Source organism: Lissotriton vulgaris, unplaced genomic scaffold (genome assembly GCF_964263255.1).
Source record: "Lissotriton vulgaris unplaced genomic scaffold, aLisVul1.2 SCAFFOLD_1783, whole genome shotgun sequence".
Lineage (NCBI taxonomy): Eukaryota > Metazoa > Chordata > Amphibia > Caudata > Salamandridae > Lissotriton > Lissotriton vulgaris.
Window position 1 is genome coordinate 440162 of NW_028243738.1, and position 19489 is coordinate 459650.

General features: G+C 45.8%; 1 protein-coding gene across 1 annotated transcript in view; it reads right to left on the minus strand.

The window, feature by feature from the left end:
- The window catches only part of LOC147668242 (uncharacterized), a 152097-nt gene that overhangs the window by 112796 nt on the left and 19812 nt on the right, over positions 1-19489 (minus strand). The window contains exons 2-3 of the mRNA XM_086948675.1: positions 14545-14658; positions 6866-7098 (exon numbers count right to left, since the gene is read on the minus strand). Of these exons, the coding sequence (XP_086804801.1) occupies positions 6866-7098; positions 14545-14658 (347 nt within the window). The remainder of the gene's footprint in view (positions 1-6865; positions 7099-14544; positions 14659-19489) is intronic.

The following is a 19489-nucleotide window of genomic DNA, read 5'->3' on the forward strand; positions in this document are numbered from 1 at the left end:
CAAGATCTCGTATCTTGCTGAAAGGAGGCTACGACTAATAAGTAGGGTAAAGGAACACTGTACATAAGCCCAACTGGATCAAACGTCGACTAACCTGACCATGGACTTGGTCCAGCATCAGAGAGGTCAACAGAAAAACGTGACCCTCAGTGTCCGCATAGGAAAACTGTTGCAGACTTAAATTACTGTGGAGGTGACTGCTGACGCTGTCAGTCTACAAGCCCTCCGTAGACGTACTTCTTGTTGGCAATGAAAACTGATCCTTAACTTGGCCAACATTCCACAATAAAACTCACCATCACTAAGGATGATTGATGAATCGAGTAGTTTGTCGACTTTGAAAGTCGTCGACGAGCCTGCTAGTGAGTAAGGTGAACTGTCGTCAATGGGCCAACTGTTAACGGACCTAAAGCCTGCGTGCCAACTGCCGATGTGCCCACTGGTAATGGCCCCAACTGCACTGTTTATCCTAGAGATGCCAGGTCCACTGCCAATGGCCAAGTGCCGATGGATCACATGTCAGAAAAGGCCACTGTCAGTGGCCCACTGCTATTGAGCCAACCGTCGCCCAAGCTTTTAGTTGACATGTCAGCTGAATAGGCTCTCAAACGCCGACGAGACTCTTCACTGTCGACGAGGCACCTCACCATCGACAAGGCTCCTCACCGTCGATGATTGCTATTCAGCGTCGACGAGGGACACCCTGCACCGTCGACGAGGGACACCCTGCACCGTCGACGAGGCACCTCATTGTCGACGAGGCATCTCACCGTCGACCAGGCACCCCTCTGTCGACGAGACTCCTCACCGTCGACGAGGCACCCCTCCGTCGACGAGGCCCCTCACCGTCGACGAGGCACCCCTCCGTCGACGAGGCCCCTCACCGTCGACGAGGCTCCCCACCGTCGACGATTGTTCTTCAGCGTCGACGAGGGACACCCTGCACCGTCGACGAGGTTCCCCACCGTCGACGAGGCATCTCACCGTCGACGAGGTTCTTCACCGTCGATGAGGCTCCCCACCGTCGACGAGGCTCCCCACCGTCGACGAGGATCCTCACCGTCGACGATTGCTCTTCAGCGTCGACGAGGGACACCCTTCACCGTCGACAAGGCCCGCCGTCAACGCGGCTCGCCGTCGACGGAGCTCCCTCGTCGTCGACGAGGCTCGTCGTCGACGCAGCCCCCTCGTCGTGGACAAAAGGTTCCCGTCGACGATGCCACCATTACCATCGACGTTGCTCGTCGTCGACGCGCCAAAACTCGTCGTCGAGGCTCACCATTGACGAGGCAAAATTGCATTCTGTTTAAAGGCTGTTGGTCGACGAAGCTCTTTGTCGGCTGCGCAGCTTCCTGCGACTTACAACCAGTGCATGAGAGGGCTCTGTCAACAGGATCCTGTAGCCCTGTGACACCGTAGATCACCAGTGACGGCAGAGATTGCCGTCGTAGAATACCAAGAGCGTCTAGTCAACAAGCTGGCACGTCCTCAGAAGAAAAGTGCACAGAACGAGTCTAAACGCCTGAGAGTAAATCTCGTGGGCGTAGATGTGGGAGGCAGACTCGTAGTAGGTCAAAGACCCTTTACCTTTGAGCAAACTCAGCTGGTGAAGTAAAGCCAAAAACATCACTGCACATAAAGGCGCCATATAAACATCGAAAATCCTCCCACATCAGAAGGGGGATAGCCAAATCACAAGAACATCCCCTTCTTATCCTACCATGTCAGCGACAGGCAGACAAAATGATCCATGGAAACGGTCTCAGCTTTCCACCAGTGACACAGGGTCAACAAATAGACTTCATGTGAGAAAATATCACAACATTTAATAGATATATATAAAATAAATGAAGAAAACTGAGCAGAGCTCAGGGAGACTCCCTGCACACGACGTGCGGTAAAAAATCTGACAGCCTGAGCCTCTGGGGGGAACCTTCTGGTGGGTGCTGTCGCCTGATTGGCTGCAGTTTGGGCTACACAAAATGACAGGGATAGTCACTAATGTGGAAGTTTTTTCTTCTGTAGCTTGGCTACTTTACTTCCTGGTCTGTTTTTTTATTGGTATTTACTATGTATTTATAGCATATTATTGCTTTTTTATATACCGTGGGACTCCCACTCCGACGACGGGGAATGATTCAGGCATGTGAATCTATGAAAGACACCCCTAATACTGGAGAACTTAAGTTCTTCTCTCTATCTTGTGGAGGGTTAGCACACAGAGAGCAGACGGGCTGTCTTGTTTTGTAGATATGCAAGTAGAAGGACAAGCCCTCTGGAATATTCCTCTCATCTCCCCTTTTCTTTTGAGATACAGTTAGACTTGGTCTTTCAGGGCCAATAATAGGCCACACAACTTTACATGAGAGTGAAGTTTGTCTTTTTGATTGTTTGATATCATTTATAATTAGAATTTTGGGATATGTGAAATATGTGTTTAAATATATTGTTAATGTTTATAGTTTAATGTATAGGGTTCTATCATGAACGTAATTATTTTTCATGAACTTAATTATTTTGCACATTTAAAGAAGTTGAAGTTTGAGGTTAAAACCTCCTCCAAGAAAGCCCTTTAAATGACTCCAACCATTAACTGTCTTTGAAAAGCCTGTAAATCCGGCTTCTCCAACAAGTAGCTGGTTACTCTCCAGCTACCTATAAGTAGCTCACTAGTGTGCAATCAGCCTATTAAAATAGAAGCTTTTGCTTGGTTGAATTAATGTACGTTTCCTAAAATTGAAAAAATGATTTTTGATTGTTCCATTATGCATCATTGGGGAGAAAATTACTACATTGATGCCAGGTGCATTGCACTTATGACTGTCATGTATTAACCATAGAGGGGCAGTCCAAATACATAACGCATTTTTCACATTACTGCTGGCAACCCTGCATGATGAAAAAAGGGGATTGTTGATAAAGATCAATTCAAAATGGTCAGGCGATTTCAGTAGATGTTTCCTAAGTTAAATTTGCCCGGTGTAAAACGCCTCTAATACCATACGAAGTTATTCAATAAAGAGGCAGGCGCTGGAGACAGGAAGACTGGAAACAAGTTTATTCCGACGGAGTAGAACACATCAGATCAGACAACAAGGTATCGTCTCGAGGTGCTCTCCCAACCTCTCTGAGACCTGGTCTTTTATACACTGGCTTAAGACATGTGAACGCTCTTTATTACAACAAGACATTGTGAAGTATGAGGATGACATCCCCGGCACCCCCGAGTTCCGGCCCATTCCAACACATGACAACAGTAGAGGCCCTTTCCCCTCATATGATTGGGAGGGGGCTATCATGCAGCTGAGTGTTCTGCCGATTCCTTTGGAATGTGTGCGCCTGATCGAATCTCTGGGGGTGGGGACGTCATGATCAATAGTGGCCTCTTTCAGGAGAGGCGAGTGCATACAGTAGTGGGCAATAAACTGTATCCTCGGGCTAAGGGATGACCAGCGGTTCGTTCAGGCAGCCCTCTTCATGGCAGGTAGGGATGCCAATAACTCACCTAGAGGCCCACTTTCTGTAATGGGTGGTACCTGGTTTAATTACGATCCCACTCCTTTAATATTCAAGGATTGCTTTTGGGGTGTTACATAAGGTTTGGGATCATCAATGGTGTACTCATTGTATGGGTTCTTCTCATCCTCAGGGTCAATAACCTGGGGCAATTTAGGTAGTCAATCTACCATCTCCGGGGATGACAACTCCTGGTATCTATTCAAAATAACGAATGGTTCCAGTGAGTCTACCCCAGGAGCCAACCCTTGGATCGGTGGTCGATAAAAGTAGCCCAGGGGGAGAGCGTGTATATTTGTGTGGGCCAGGTGTGTTTCTTCACGTACATTCAAGATATGACGTACAGTGTTGGGACGTTTGAAATTGACAACGATACAGTCCCCTTCGATATCTTTCCTTTGTTCACCCATCCACCCCACTCTTCTAGCCATGATTATCTTGTTTAAGTTAGAGTGGCTAAAGCCTTTAAACTTTTTCAACCAGTGCACGACCTTGTTTCTTAACATATACCATGATTCCGTTTGGTCACTCCTAAGTGCGGGCACCCCTGTTAATACTAGGACATATGGGCACGCTGCTGGTGGCAATCGGCAATCTTAGGTTATCATTATTGGGGAGAATGTTGTTCATAGGACGCTTACTTGATTTGGACGTTTGAGGTTTGTCATTACTAGTGTCATTACTAGTGTGTTGCAGGTTCCCTGTCGTTATGTACTGCTTGTCACTACTCGCTCCTATTCTATTACAGGTTATCCCCTTTCAGTTACGTGATGACATGTTACACCAGAGACTGATGTTGAATTGGGAGGGGAGACTGTCGAGGGTGGTGTTAAAGTGATCAGCCCTGGGAGACCTACACTACTCCTACTCGTTTTGCTACAGGTAACCCCCCTCTCAATCGGAGGTTGACATGTTACACTTGGAGCTGGTAATACATTGTGGGGAACAGTTGACACAGAAGATGTAATAATACTCCCCACAGATGAGCCTCTGCTAAACATATTATCACGATCAATCACTTTAGAACATTCTTTGAAAATCTCGTTTCCCTTTTTTATCATTACTTCCAGCTCTAAAAGACCCATGTTTAGACCTTTGATGTGCTCATCCAAGTCTTTAGATCTAGAGACCAGTAATTCGTTCACTTGCTCCTGAATTGACTGGAGTGTGGATTTAAAAATGTCTGCTACTATCATTTCTAGAGAGTCTATCATGCTGTCTGAACCCACGCCTTGCACAGTTGATACCGCTTCGGTTTGGGTGCCAAATTATCTACTTTTGGGTGTACAAGTACCCGTGCCAACCATTTTTGAGACCACTAGTTTTGCATTGGGTCCCACCACACTTTTGCTTTTTTGTATTCCTTTCCTCTGTTGGGTAGGTTTTGGCTTTGGTTTTTCCTTGCACCCTTTACGGGCCCCTCTTTGTCTTGTCATCATTGGAGGTGTCAAGGGGACATCAGAGTCAAAGTGTGATGTTTGTGAGGTTTGAGCAATTAAGATGTCCGTGGTCTCAGGTCTCACAGGAGTGGTTGCTGTTACTGGCAATGATTTGCAGACTGGTTTTGTTACCGTCATAGGGCCTGGAGAAAAATTTACCAAGTGTGAGGCTAAAATGGATGGGTCCATGGACATCCTTTTCTCTACACGTGCAATTTCGTTACTTATAAGCGACTCTGCCCGAAGAAAAAACCCATCCAGAATCCTGCTTAAACATTTTCTATTCTCCTGGTGGCCAGGGATCATACATCCCTCGGACATATTGCTAGCCATCCGAAGTAATTGTGGAAACCGGTACTCACTATTTACTGCTTAGGAGTTAATAGTTTATATACCATTGAATGCTGTACAAGGAAAATGGTACCTGGTTTTTTGAGCCAAGGGGGTTGGCCCAGCCCGGCCTCGTACGGCCCCGGACGGCCACAGATGGCCCGCCCTCTGCCCGGGCTCAGCCCGGCGAATGCCCGCACGTGTCCCGCGAGGCAGGAGGTGTAACGCCTTTTTTAAGCGCCTCCGGGCGCATTTAGGGGCGTGGGCAAGATGAGGTCGCCTGGGTAGTGTAGTGCTCTGTTCCCCTCACTCTGCGGCTGCGCCTGGTGACCTACAGTGCCTGCGGCGGGGGGGAACGGCAACAGGGCAGAGTGGCAGCAAACAAGGATCCCGGCAGGGAAAGGCAGCAAGACTGGAGCCCAGGGTGTCCGGCGTTAGCTGTAATTCACTATCAGGACATGCCACACACATAAGGGCATGTCCTACCTTTTACCTGCAATGCACCGTGCCCTTGGGCCTACCACAGGGGTGACTAATATGTAGAAAATGGAAGGTTTAGGGACTGGCAAGTGGGTGCTCTTGCCCAGTCAACATGTCAATAGCAGACTGCACATAGGCTCTGCAATGGCAGACCTGAGACACTTTACAGGCTGCTTCTGTTGGTGGCACAACCAGTGCTGCAAGCCCACCAGCAGCATTTGATCCACAAGCCCTGGGCACACATGGTGCACTGTACTAGGGTCTGACAAGTAAACCAAACCAGCCAATCATGGAATCACTAATCCTTTCATCAATTTACAATAGGGAGAGCATGTGCCCTTTAGCACTGATCAGCAGTGGTAAAGTGCCCAGAGTCATAAAACAGCCAACAATAGGTCAGAGAAAATACAGGAGGAAGGCAAAAAGTTCAGGGATGACACTGCAAAAAGGGCCAAGTCCAACAGGGTTCATAACAAAACACTAAAAGTATTACTTTCATTGAAACAAAGATGCTTCAGAACTTGTGAGTTAGTACTATAAAATGTGCACCCCTGAAACCAGAGAGTATTTACCCAGAGTTGTACCTGCAATGGAGCGCCAGAGGGTCCCCCCAACAGTTCCTTGTGAACAAAATACTTATATGCCTTCTACACAACCCCGCACCCTCCAAAGAACGGTTTCAATCAAATGGAAATTGTCCCATTGAGCTTCTGATAAACCTTTGTTCATGAGTAGGTTAATGCAAGGCGATCGTTTATGACAGAGCGTTTGAGCACCTTTCTACAATATAAGATACAGCAGAGCGCTGGGAGCAATGGGTGTCACAATCTGATGTGTGTGGGGTATGAAAAAAAAACGGATTTGGGAGGGAGGACAGTTAAGGGTTAACATACTGTAGTAACGGCGTAGAGTTTTAATAAAGATGAAGATGCAAGTTTCAGGCTTTCTTGTCATGAAGAGGAAGTTTATTTGAAAAGAAAAGACCCATGGCGATAGCATGTGTAGTCAGAGCGAAGGGCAGCAGGCGATTGGTCAACACCTAGCAAAACAGCATGATACAACATTCCAAACACAGCACATTCTACAATCACAGCTCTTACCAGTTCCTTCTGGGTATCAATCATGGCCAGGGCAGAGTCCAGTGCAGCGCAGGAGTCTTTGGCCTCCGCCCAGGTTCCTTCTGCTTCAGAGAAATAGTAACACTTGTTCCGGTACCAGATCCAGCCATGGCTACAAGGGGGCAGCACGTCAACGGCCTTTCCGGTCTCTGCTGCACTGCTTTGTACACCTTTGATCTGGATCTGCTGCTCAATGTGCTGGTTACTCCTTAGAACTGTTAAAGCAGAAACTGAAGTAAAAATCGAACATACAAGCAGAATTATTTGCAAAAAGAACCACACGATAAAATGAGCACTGCTAAAGAGTGTGACGTGTCCAATGACAGGTGCTCGAAATGTCTGGAAAGAAACTAACTTGGCATTTCGGAGGGGGCAGGCTGTTACAGTGTGAAACCCCAGAAACAAGGGGAGGCTTCTCCCGTGTCACACACAGGACACAAGGGCAGTGTTGAAGCAAGGTTTGTTGAAGAAGTACAGCAAGCTAATGTAAGTTGCACATTTTGTAGAGTTGGGGGCCGTATGCCACATCCTATATAATGATGGAAGCAGACACAGGGAGTATGCTTAGTAAACTGGCCATGATCATGTGCACTTTGGCCCTTTTATTAACAGGCCCAAATCACTCCTGATGCCTATGTTGGGTGGGTGTGGCCATCCCTTGAGGGAGTGGCTGTTAATACAAGTGCCTAATGAGACACTAGAACGTGTCCAGCTGGACCCTACATTCCTCCCAAACTTTATTACAACAAAACAAAGTCCAACCTATGGAATATACTATGCACACAAGACACTCTCAGCCTCCAGAGGCTCTCCGTAGGACAACAGTGGACAGGTGCAGCTGGGAGCACCCGGGCATCTCGGCACTTGTCTGTAATTAACCAGCTACCACTGGGCACGAACAATGTGTCAATGGAGAAGGGATTCTTTGGCAGCCCTTCTGCTGGATTAATGTGCACTTACACACTGTTGGATGACCCTGTCTGCTTTTACGGTAATGCTGTTAATGTCAGACAACTCAAACGTGGTGCATCAGGAGCGTCAGTGGAGTCCAGCTAAACAGTCTAGGCCCTATGATGACCTATCTGCCAGGAATGGGATGGCGTGGACTATGCTTAGGACGTTATCCTCCAAAGCGCCAGTACCTCCAGGTACCTTGTTGGTGGAGCTGCTTCCAGACCATCGCTCGTACCAGAATTTATTTATTTTATTTATTTATTGCATTTATACAGCGCGACAGCTACCCGAAGGTTTCCCGGCGCTAAGAACGCAGACAAGTGAGAAAGAAATTGAGCAGTCAGAGAAAGGGACTATTGATTGAAGAGCCAAGTTGTAAGTCTCTGCGAAATTTGGGATAGTGTTGTTCAATGCGTAGATGATAAGGGAGGGAGTTCCAAAGTGACGGGGCCAGATGGGAGAAAGAGCGTCCACCCATTCTGACTCTTTTGATCCTAGGGGTTTGGAATTTGTGCTGATTGGAGGGTCGAAGAAGGCGGGAAGGGCAATATTGATGTACTAAGGCCTTTAAATAATGTGGTGCTTCATCAGAATTGATCTTATGCATATAACACAGAGCTTTGAATTTGGCACGATTTTCAATCCTAAGCCAGTGGTGGTCAAGTAGTGAGACTGAAATGGGAGTTCTGTTGGGAAGATTGCAAAGCAATCTAGCGGCGGAGTTCTGTACCACCTGTAGCCTGTGCAGCACTTCCTTACTTGCACCCAAACACAAAACATTTCCAAAATCCAGTCGTGATGTTATAAGAGCATGGATTACAGTTTTTTGGATGGGCGAGGGAAGCATCCACAGGATTTTTCTCAGCCATTTCAGAATCCCTAGATACAGGAATGTCCTTGAGGCCCTTTTGTGGGGCGGCCACGGTACCAAGGGGACTGTGTAGGGCTGCTGGTGGGTCACCTAGGGGTCGCTGCAGGATCAATGACAGAATCCGACGACGTTGTTCATGCAACCGCCAGGGTAGGTGACTTAATGGTCGGTGTGCTTCACAACAGGACACAGGTATGGAGGGGCTGTCAGCAATGTTCCCTCTAATATTTTTCTTCTGTGTGTGGCAGTATAAGGTCTCTGTGCGCTGCAGCCAAGGCTATGTGTGCCAAGAACCGAACCGCGTGTCTGGGTGCAGCGACAAATATCAGTGCAAATATCACTCAAACATTTGCTTAATAAAGTGAAAAGACAATGTATTTCTACACATACAGCACCACATGAACGGTCTTGAGACAGGTTTGCAACTTACAACAAGGATACAGTATTCAAAAGCATATTCTCCGTTAAAAGTCTTTCATGTAACAATGTATTGCTTACTACCACTTTTGTCAAATGCCCTTAACAAAGCACCATACAATCTGTGGCCAGTCCTGAAAGGCCAGGCCCGGCTTGTCTCCTGCAATAATCAGCAAAGCAACACCAATAACCCTAACCTCATCTCAACCTGGCCCGAATCACTGCAGATGTGAATGTAATTAAGATGGATTGCGAAGAGCAGGTTAGTTCTGGTGGATATGAATGGAGTTAGTTCTAATGGCTGTGTGGTGTTTGAATGAACTGTGTGGGGTAGGTTTGTTCATATTGGGATTGGGGTTCTAGTTCACTGGGTAGAATAAGGATGAATTTGCTCTCAAGAAAGTGTCACTCAAAGCCGTTGAAATGTCACTCATAATTGCACTCCGGCCACGAGTCAGGGGTACACGAAGGTGGATGGCGTCCAGCCACTTTTTTCACTGGCTGAATGCCGTCCACCCTGTCAAAAATTTGGGCTCCACTGAATATTGTGCTGAACTCATCCTGGTGTAATTTCAAACACTGGGACGCTTTCAGCAGCACCTGCATGTTGTCTGCTTTCCATCTGAAACCAGCAACAACATTCAGGTGAGCACAGGGCTTTCTTATTTAAGAGTCCTGCTGGGCCCCATAATAAAGGCAGAATTTGAGGGGTCATCAGGCCTCCTTTTGTTTGAGTCTCTTGGCTGTGAGCAGTCAGGAGCCTCACACCTGACGTAAATTAACCGGAGGGGAAACAAAGTCTCAAACCTTGTTAGCTCTTCACACAAGAGAGGCAGCTTTTCACTCCGTTCAGTCCCTGGTTAGGAGATATGCATGCACTAGAAGAATATCAGATGTGTTGGTCTTTCCCAGTATTTACACAAAGCAACTTGCATTTATATAGAGCAAACTTCCCTTGAGGTGGCGTTGAAATAATTTAAGTACCACTATTTTTCTTATATAGCCCTACTCATTCCAATGCAGGGTGTCAACGTGCTTTACATCAACACATGCATATTACATGTACAATAAGGTATATAAGTTTGTAAAACAATGTACAGGATATGTAATATAAAACTGGGGGATTGAGAGGTGACAAAGTCACATATCCTCTTCCATAGCTCACTGTGCTATTATACTCGCAATGCTCTCAAGCGTACACATGATAGACCCGCTAAACATATATGTGAAGGCTTTAGTTCTGATGTCACTTCCAGTAAAGTCGTAGCTTATGATGCCAATTTCTATGATGTCAATTCCTGTGATGCCATGTGTGATGTCAATTACTGTGCTGCCATGTGTGATGTCGCGTGCTGTGATGCTGTACGCCTTGATGTCACTTGCATATTGCCTAAATAGATTAGTCCCCCCACTTCTTCTTTTTAGGACTTCTGCCCTGATTGCACTGAAATTTTGAAAATGTTACACATAGCAATCTGAAACCTTGGCAGCTATGTGTAGTCCATTTTCTATTTGAGTGAAATATCCTGTTTTTGGCTTTAAAATTCTGGTCGCCCTATTTATCAACAAAAGGCACACAACAAGCCTAACAGCACTTCACAATCCCTAATATGTATTAGGGATTGTGAAATCACACGTCGTGCTGCAGGCCTTTTGTTAAAAGTGTGCAGCAGATTGTGTGCTTTTTGAGAGTATTCATGTTAATTTGGATCTCCCAACTTCCTTATGCTCTGGGCTGCATTTAACCTAAAAACTTTCAAAAGGGCACACAAACTGCTGCACTCTGTGAAGAAAAGGCAGGCAGCAAGCCCAACTGCACCACGTATGCTTTCACAATCACTAATACATATTAGTGATTGTGAAAGCACACTTGTGCTGTTAGGCTTGCTGCCTGCCTTTTGTTAATAGAGTGCTGCAAATGATGTGCCTTTTTGAAAGTTTTCATGTTAACTGCAGCTCCCGACATGCTTACACAAGTGGGTGCGTTTAAAATGAAAACGTTCAAAAAGGCACCCAAATTGCAGCACTCTGTTAAGAAAAGGCAGGCAGCAAGTTTAACAGCACAACGTGTGCTTTCTCAATAACTAATATATAATAATGATTGTGAAAGCACATGTTGTGCTTTTAGGTTTGCTGCATGACTTTTCTCGTTGGAGCATGGAGGGGGGCTTTTCTTCCACTATTCATGTTAATCGCAGCGCCCATCATGCTTCTACAGGGCACTGCGATTAACATGAATACTTGCCTCCGGTGGTGTGCGTGCTTCAAAGAGGTCAATGCTTGCTCAGATTCAAGAGATGCGTAGGGGCACAGGCACGCAGGTTAAAGGGAACAGTGGTTGTCAGATAGTCTATGGAAACTTGGTTTCTCACTTTGATAGGGGTGCTTTGGTCTTTTGGTGCTTTGCGGGTGCAAGGCTCCACCTTGGTAATGAATTGCTCCTAGGCTTGGTTGAGTGATGCACATGACAATGATGTTGTGGTGGCTATTAGACGTGGACGACAGGTGGTGGTGATTCGCCTGGAGGGAGGATGACTGTAGGGACTTTGCAACCATCTGTCTTTCCTGGTGGCATTCTTCTCCCGTGGCATCTGCGGTCAAAAGCAGGGATGCCATCTGACTCAGGCAGCCAATGCTTGGGAACTGGCGGTTACACTGGGGAGTGTAGGGTAGAGACGCAGTTTGCGCTTGTTGGTGGCTTACGATTGGTTCTACCATTGAGCTGTCTCCAGAGAAGTTGCTCCGCCTTGTTGGCTGTCTTATGTCTGCGGTGCACTTTTGTGCTGTAGTTGGACGAGTCCTCATTCTTCTCCCCTTGTTGTTCTCTCCAGCGCACCTGTGCTTGTCTAGTTTTTTCAGGTGATAGACTGTCACTCTTTTCCGTTCTTCGCGATGTGGCTTCATGCCACGCTCTGTTTTTCTTGCTTGCCGCGTGATGTGGCATTCGGTCACATGTTGCATGTTTTATCTGCAAATGATGTGGTGGCAGCTTGCCACTTGGGGTGTGTAACTCTCCTCTTGTCTGTATTGGGCCACTGGCGACTACATCTTGAGGCAGTGTGGGGAGGACACTTTGTGCCATCTTTGGCCCACTGCGGGGCTGTACTTCTGCAGTGGAGGTGTAGAGCCTCTCCCTCTTGCATCAGGGCCATGCTAGGCCTGACATGCCTCGTCTCTGTGAGGGTGCCCCTTCTCTCCTTACTTTCAGTGGTAGCCATTCACCACTAGGGGAAAGCGGCACAATCTCCCTGCTTGCGGGGGCATCAGACGGCCACTGGTGGTGAGCACACAGCACATGTTCTTCTTGCAGCTTTCGTTGGGCTTACTTTTTGCCTTTGGTCCCATTATGTTCGCTGAACCTCGCTTAACCACTTGACGCTTCTCTTGGGGTAGCTTTGAGCTCTTTGCTGTGGGGGTGTTACAGTCTCTTGCCCTTTAAAAGGTAGGCAGCCCACTTGGGTGTGTATGGCACTCTCTGGGTCCTTCTCTTAAGTTCTTGCAGGCCAGCTTGAGCAAGGTACTTTCATCCTCCAACTTTGTACTAAACGCTACCCTTTCTACTTTGCTTGTGGTGGTTGCAACTCGCCACCAGCCATGTTGCAGCCAGTGTACTTTTCGGAATGCTTTCTCGTGGCCCCTGCACTGCAGGGATGAAGGTATTCAGGGGACCACAGTAGGCTATTTGGTAATGCTGGGTGCCTTTGCTTGAATATTTTTTTGTTCATTATTGCCCCATGAGGCTCTCGCTTGAAGTCACGTTCTTACAACACACAGGCAGGTTGCGGTGCAGTGATCAACCACTAGGTGGTACTGCTGCAGTCACTTGTGCGGGTGCACCGAGAGTATCGAGCCACCAAATATGTGTATGTTCAAATGCTCAAAGAGGAATGTTTGAGCATTTGAACACACTAATATTTTTGAAAGAACCTCCGCAGTTAAACAACATGATTTGCTTCACATAAGTATGAGAACTTATGTTGAAATAGAGAAATAAATAAGTGAGAACTAAAAGTGGTCCTTCAAGTAAGTCAGCAGTGGAAGATACAACTCATCCTTTCAGAATTAGATCAAAGTGTCCCTAAGTGTCAGACCTAAAGGAATAGTGGGGAAAACTACCAAATACCGATCAGACAACATAGATAGACCACAAAGAATTGTAGTCATGAGCAAGAAGCTAACCCACAGCCCAATCGAAGTGCATTTATAATATAGAAACAATAGGTGTGTCAACAAGCAGCTAGGGCTGTAGCCCAGACTTAAAATAGTCTTTAAATGCAGCTATTGCAGCAAAGGAAAGTGGTGCCACACGATAAAACTGGCCCTTGGGAGGTAGGAACTGGCTGCAGAATATAAAAGTAGAATAGTAAAAAAAATACAACTCTAAACTTTCACATAAAAAACATGTTTAATTCGTTTTTTTTAAATTGTGTAATGTGATTATGCAGGGACTAAGTGTGGCCGATTATACACATGAGGGGCTGGGAATCAGAAATAATATTCCAATGACAGTGCTCACAGCAGCCAGCTTTGTGTTCGCTGCAAATGAAACAAGCACTGGGATATTCTGTTGCTCCCAAGATTTGGATTACAGATATACATGAATGTAGATGTTTAAAGAAACAAGCTCCCTCTATGTTCATCTATTCCACAAATGCAGATGTCATAAATACTTCTCACACTTTCTAAAGCTGCATGACGTGCGGTTCTATTTTGAGAAAACCCTTGCTAACTGCGTATGAAAACGTTTCTCTACAAACAGGATTGCAATGCAATAGATCTCGCATTTACGGGAGTCAAAACTGCCCTAATTTTCAAACATGGCCACTTTTTGCAGCTGTCTAATACACTGACAAGACCCACTTTTATTTTGGTGCCCGCCTGGGCCTATTTTCTGTCCCTGTCCGACCCTGGTTGTCATTGTTTTACATATGGCTCCCTTCGCAGTAATCTCAGTACGGAAGCGTGATGCAGGAATGGGATAAATGAATGCAGCACGGGGAGATTACGACATTTGCCCAGAATCACAGGATGTTTTAGCGTCATTACCGAGACTCGAACCCAGTTCCCCAGGTCCGAGGTTTAGGCCCGAGCCGTTATGCAAACTCCTCTACCCTATAGGTTTTATATTCTGGTCAGACACCGGATACGTGTCATCGGCAGGAGCATATCCTCTGTACTCTTATATAGGCTGGGCGGCGAAAAAATGAGCTTTACTGTTATTTAAAGGAAGCTCAACATTTTTTATACAAGTCTGTTTACTTTACATGTGAATAAATATATTTCAGGACAGGTGTCATGTCTATTAAACATTTGCATTTCATAAATTGAAGAGCCAGCAGTAGCCACAAGGTGTCGCACGTCCTCCATCAAAGACGGACGCCTTCTAGAAACAAAACACGTGAAAGAGACAGCAACTTACCTACTAAGCACGCTACGAGACCTGTTATAACAAGGACCGAAACAGCTGCTGCCAGCAGCCGGAACTTGGTCTGTCCTTTCCACACACTTTTCAGAAAGCCGGTCCACCCTTGGTCTACAAAAGAAAGATGTGAACCTCTGAATATTTTTTGTCAATGATTCTTTTTTTGCGGTATATTTAAAGAGCTATATTTTATTATCCAGGTTAGATATTGGACAACATAAACGTAAGCTATATAAAGTTGTCTCGATGTATTTGAAACAAATAGACAAGGGACATAACTTCTGAAACATACACGTGCTGTGCCGTATAACTGTATTGAGCGGGAAATATCTGGGCCCCGTGCTCTCTCGTCTTTTCTTCTACTCTTCGGGCTAAAGTTTGCTGGGGCTTTTAACTGGGCACGTGTAATGCCAGTGATGAACAATTAACTTAATCCAAGTATCACATGTGAGGAGCTTAGCCATCAAAAGTTCAAACATATATTACTTCACGTATATTAGATGTGCATTGCATCTATATATTACTTTAAACCTATCTCTAATTTACTACTCGCTCATCCTATACTTCTATCAATATACCGTCTACCTCTATTCTCTGACTCATCCCAAACCTCGTCGCAGGCCTAAAAAAATCCTAAAGATGTTACAAGGCCTACATTTCAAGTAACTTGAATAATCCTCTCAACATAACTGTAACATACTTGACCCCAAACCTGGTTTCAAGTTGTGTAATCCTAGGCAAAAGTTTATTTCACAGAGCCGCCTTATCTTCATAACCACGAGTGTATCTTCAAATATGCGAGTTCAACATTTTTGCTGTACAACACAACTCGTTTGATTCAACAGAATAAACATTTGCTCCGTCTACAATAAGAACCTAGCTCACATGGAACCAAGCTTGCACCCTGGTGAATGGGCTGAGAATCAACAGCAAACAACTTAAAATTGCGATTTTAGAAGATCGAGCATCCCTAGAAAACGCTCTCATGCCTAGGTTATTCTGAACGGCTACAGGGCTCTGAGACCACAGCAGTACCTGGGCAAAGTGTTAAACTAAAGGATACAAAAGTATATACCTGACGTACAGCCTGAGGATTCAACCATCTCAACCACACAACAGCCCCTGGCTGAGGGCAGAAGGGGCATGACCTGTCGGCTAAGCGGCCTCGCAACAAAAAATGTGGTCCACACTATCTACCTCTGCAAGTCTCCTCTAGACATACAGCTACAATGGCTGCACCCGCTATGGAACCAACAAGGGGTGAGTTCTCCCCAAACACTAACATACTTTCATGGAGTTGGGAGGGCTCCGAAAAAGGCAACAGGCATGCTATCGCCTATGAAACAATCCTCTAGCCACTTGACCGTCAGCCTTCCCCCCCAAAAGAAAATAGACTCTTTTAGCAGGCCAGCCCTAGCAAACACAACCGAACAACAATAAATTGTGTGACTACATATGTAAATAACTTCCTCTGCACTAGCACTTTGACAACTGTCTTTTAATTCATGGCTTATGATAGCTTAGATTTTAATTCAGATGTTTTGCACATTGTATAGCTTTTATGTCTGAACTGTTTCTTACCAGGACGTTTGCATATTGCAATGATTTTCATTAATCTAACAATAAAGATTGATTTGATCTCACATCTAGGGTACTTTTGCTCCTTAGTTCACTAATAACATTGCCATCAGGGTAAGGGCATAAATGTTTATCAGTTCATGTTTAAAAGCTCATTTTTAAATAAACATAATAAAAAAGCATGAAATGATGTACAGTAATCTACAGACAGCACAGTACTAATGAAGTGGCCTCAACCTTTCCCATTAACATGCAGTTTTACTAATAAAACTATATAGCGTTTAAACAATAGTGTGTGGAAATTAAGTTCCATCACAAAAATGTATGATTTGCACATCACCAATTAAAATGTTTTGATTGGTTTTCATCCTATTAAAGTCTTGCTGTTCCATCACACATAATCACAAAACGTGCTTTCGCAACTAAAGAAATATACTTTGAAATGTTTGCAAAGTTGGCTTATTAGCTATTTAAATGTTGTGTGATAGAAACAAAATCTGACATCCTGTAGCCTTTCATTTCACATTCTTTGCACCAGTGTCAGACAGTCCACTTAACAAAATATGCTATTTTAGCTGACTTACAGGGTTGTCTGAGGGCGCGTCTTTGTTTAGAAGAAGGATGGGGTCTGAGTATTTGCATGTCCCACTTGATTCTTCCTGTGTTCTGACCACTGACCGCATGGTATTCGTGGATTACACAATCCAATAATGTTTCCTGTACTGATTTAATATTTCCTTCATCAACCTTATAATGTGCAAATGTATTTGAAAGCATGAACATGCATTGCCTGGTGTGACACATTTCTGAAGGGATCAACAAGTACTCAAAATGTCAGAGTACACTATGAATTAGTTGCGGTAGAGACCTGGTATGGAAGCTAATGTGTTTGCCAGAGGTACCTCCATTAATGTGTTTAAGATCCTAAGCATGCTAACAGAGTAGGTATATTGTTGATACTAAAAATTTACAGAAGGCCAACGCAGCACAGGAAGTTTGAAATGGCAATTATTACAGCTAGCTGCACCACACTGTTCTAAAACTCCAGAAAAAAAGGTTGCCAAATATATTTGAAGTTAAACGTAGGATGGAAATATTTGGGCAGGTTCAAAGTGAAGCAAATGAGTACGTTATTGGCATGTAGTCATTAATCAGAAAAATCTGCAGTTCATAGCACCATCACTTCTGCGTTTTAAAGATGTATTAGTTATCATAGAGAAGGGGGCCCAACCATCTCGACCTTTCACTCACAGACCACTCTCTCTGTGCCACGAAGGCTAAGTCAAGGAATGGCGTGTCCAAGTTGGGCATATACAGCAGCTAGAGAGAAATTATTTTACAAATAGCACATCAGGCCAGGGATAGAAATGTTTCCCAGAGGATATTTAACCACATGGCTGCTAGGCGTTTTCCCCTCCTGTGCTGGGAATTGCTGTTTTACTTTATTTCATGACGAGCTGGGCTCGTCATCAGTGTACGAGGAGGCTACACCATGACGAGCCCAGCTCGTCATGAGTGTGGAAGGGGTTAAAAACACTCACTTGTACTTTTCATATAATGTGATAAACTTAGGTTGGGGGGATACTTACCAGCAGCAGCAGCAGGGCAGCGAGAGCCCAGGTTACTATGCCGCCACCGCCAGGAGTCACCGGACGCACCCATTTGTGCCGCCGCCCCGGGACTATATTTCCCGGCAGGCTCAGCGGCGGCACGCTCTTCAGACGTCCCACCAGCGCCAGGAGGCGCATTTAACTAGCGCATTGCCCCGCGTCGCGGGACGAGACTGGCGAAGCCCGGGCCAAGGGCGGGCCCGTTTAAGCCCGTTCAAGACCGGACAAGGACGGGACGGCCCACCCCACTAACATCTATTCCAGCTGCCCAAGGTCAGTGATTTACAATAAGAGTCTTGTCGTGGTACAACTTGAAAGCTAAGAGTGCAAAGTAGCAATCTGACCGCAGCAAACATGGCCACCTCACCAAATACAGTCTCAAATGGCAGGAAGTCTACGGGAGGTACATTAATGGGCACCCTAGGCAACTTTCTTATTAGGGTATCGTCAGCCTTGGCCAAGGATATTGAACTCACAGAAAAGACACTATCCCTGGACACTCCCTTTGATAAGTGAGCGTCTCTGGGAAATCTGGCAAGGGCTAGATCGCCGTCACACCAACAGGCTGATTCCCAGGGTACGCTTCCTCCCTCGGGGGTGGTGGAGAGAAGCTTATCGCCACAACCAGTGATTATCCACAAAGCAAGTGCGATCTCCCCTAGGGGTATGGCTTCTTACAGTGTTGCAAGAAGAGTCCCCTCCCCTAACATCAAAACTCGCTCATCTTGCAATGCCAAATCTGGGTTTGCTCAGCAGGAGGGGGGGGAGCTAGCAAAAAGAAAACGTCCCGGGGAACCAATGCAGGCTGGGGGGAGGAAAGCGAAAATTGCTAAAAATGTTGCATCGACTGAGGACCCTGTGGTTATGTCACTTATTAGCCCTACTCGGACTGTATCACTTGCTAAAGAAGGGGGAGGAAGCACACTTCGATCTGGGGGCCATCGTTTTGGAAAAGATTGGAGGGAACCTTCAAGAAGTTATGTCATCCAATATATGATCGGTTGGACTCTATTGAAAACAGACTGGTGTGTCTGGAACTCTTGCTAGCATCAGTCCAGAAGCAGGTGGGATCAAGGTATAGTGCACCGATCAGTCAGCAGAAAACAACAATAGTTCAAAGTTCAACCGATTCTACAAATGTTGGTGCAGTAAGGGGGGGGGGTCAGTTCTGCTGAGTCAGCTATTGTGGTGTCCTCCGTGGTACCCTCGCCTCCTACATTGACAGGGGCTGGGGCTGGGAATACAGCTGTGGGTGAGAGGATGCCCCAGGTTGTTGGGAGTAGACCGGCAGCTACACTGCAAAAACCTACGACACATTATGTAGCTATCTTACCTACCATTGATCTCCCCCCTGAATCAGCCCCATTTGTGGTAGTCCTGGTGGGGGTACCCTCATTGGTCCAGGAGAAGCGGGAGTCATATGTTGACCTTAAAAATAAGTGCACCTTCTGGCTTAATAAGTTTTGACCATTGCCGATTAATATTCATGCAGAAATTCTGTTTGCCAGGAGAGTGAACTGGTTAGGAAGGAGTTCCAAGTCGGCGGCGGGGGATTGCGTCATTATTAACTTCAGAGACTGGAGGTGTGTTAATCACATCTGTAACTGGAAATTACCGGTCCCCGGGGATACAAGCACTCCCCCTATCCTATTTTTATGGCCCTCCCGTTTCCATTGAGAGGGATACTTTTTCACTGGGAGAGGTACCTAATCCCTGCCTTTTGGGGAATGTAAGGCTGTTCAATAGGTATGAGG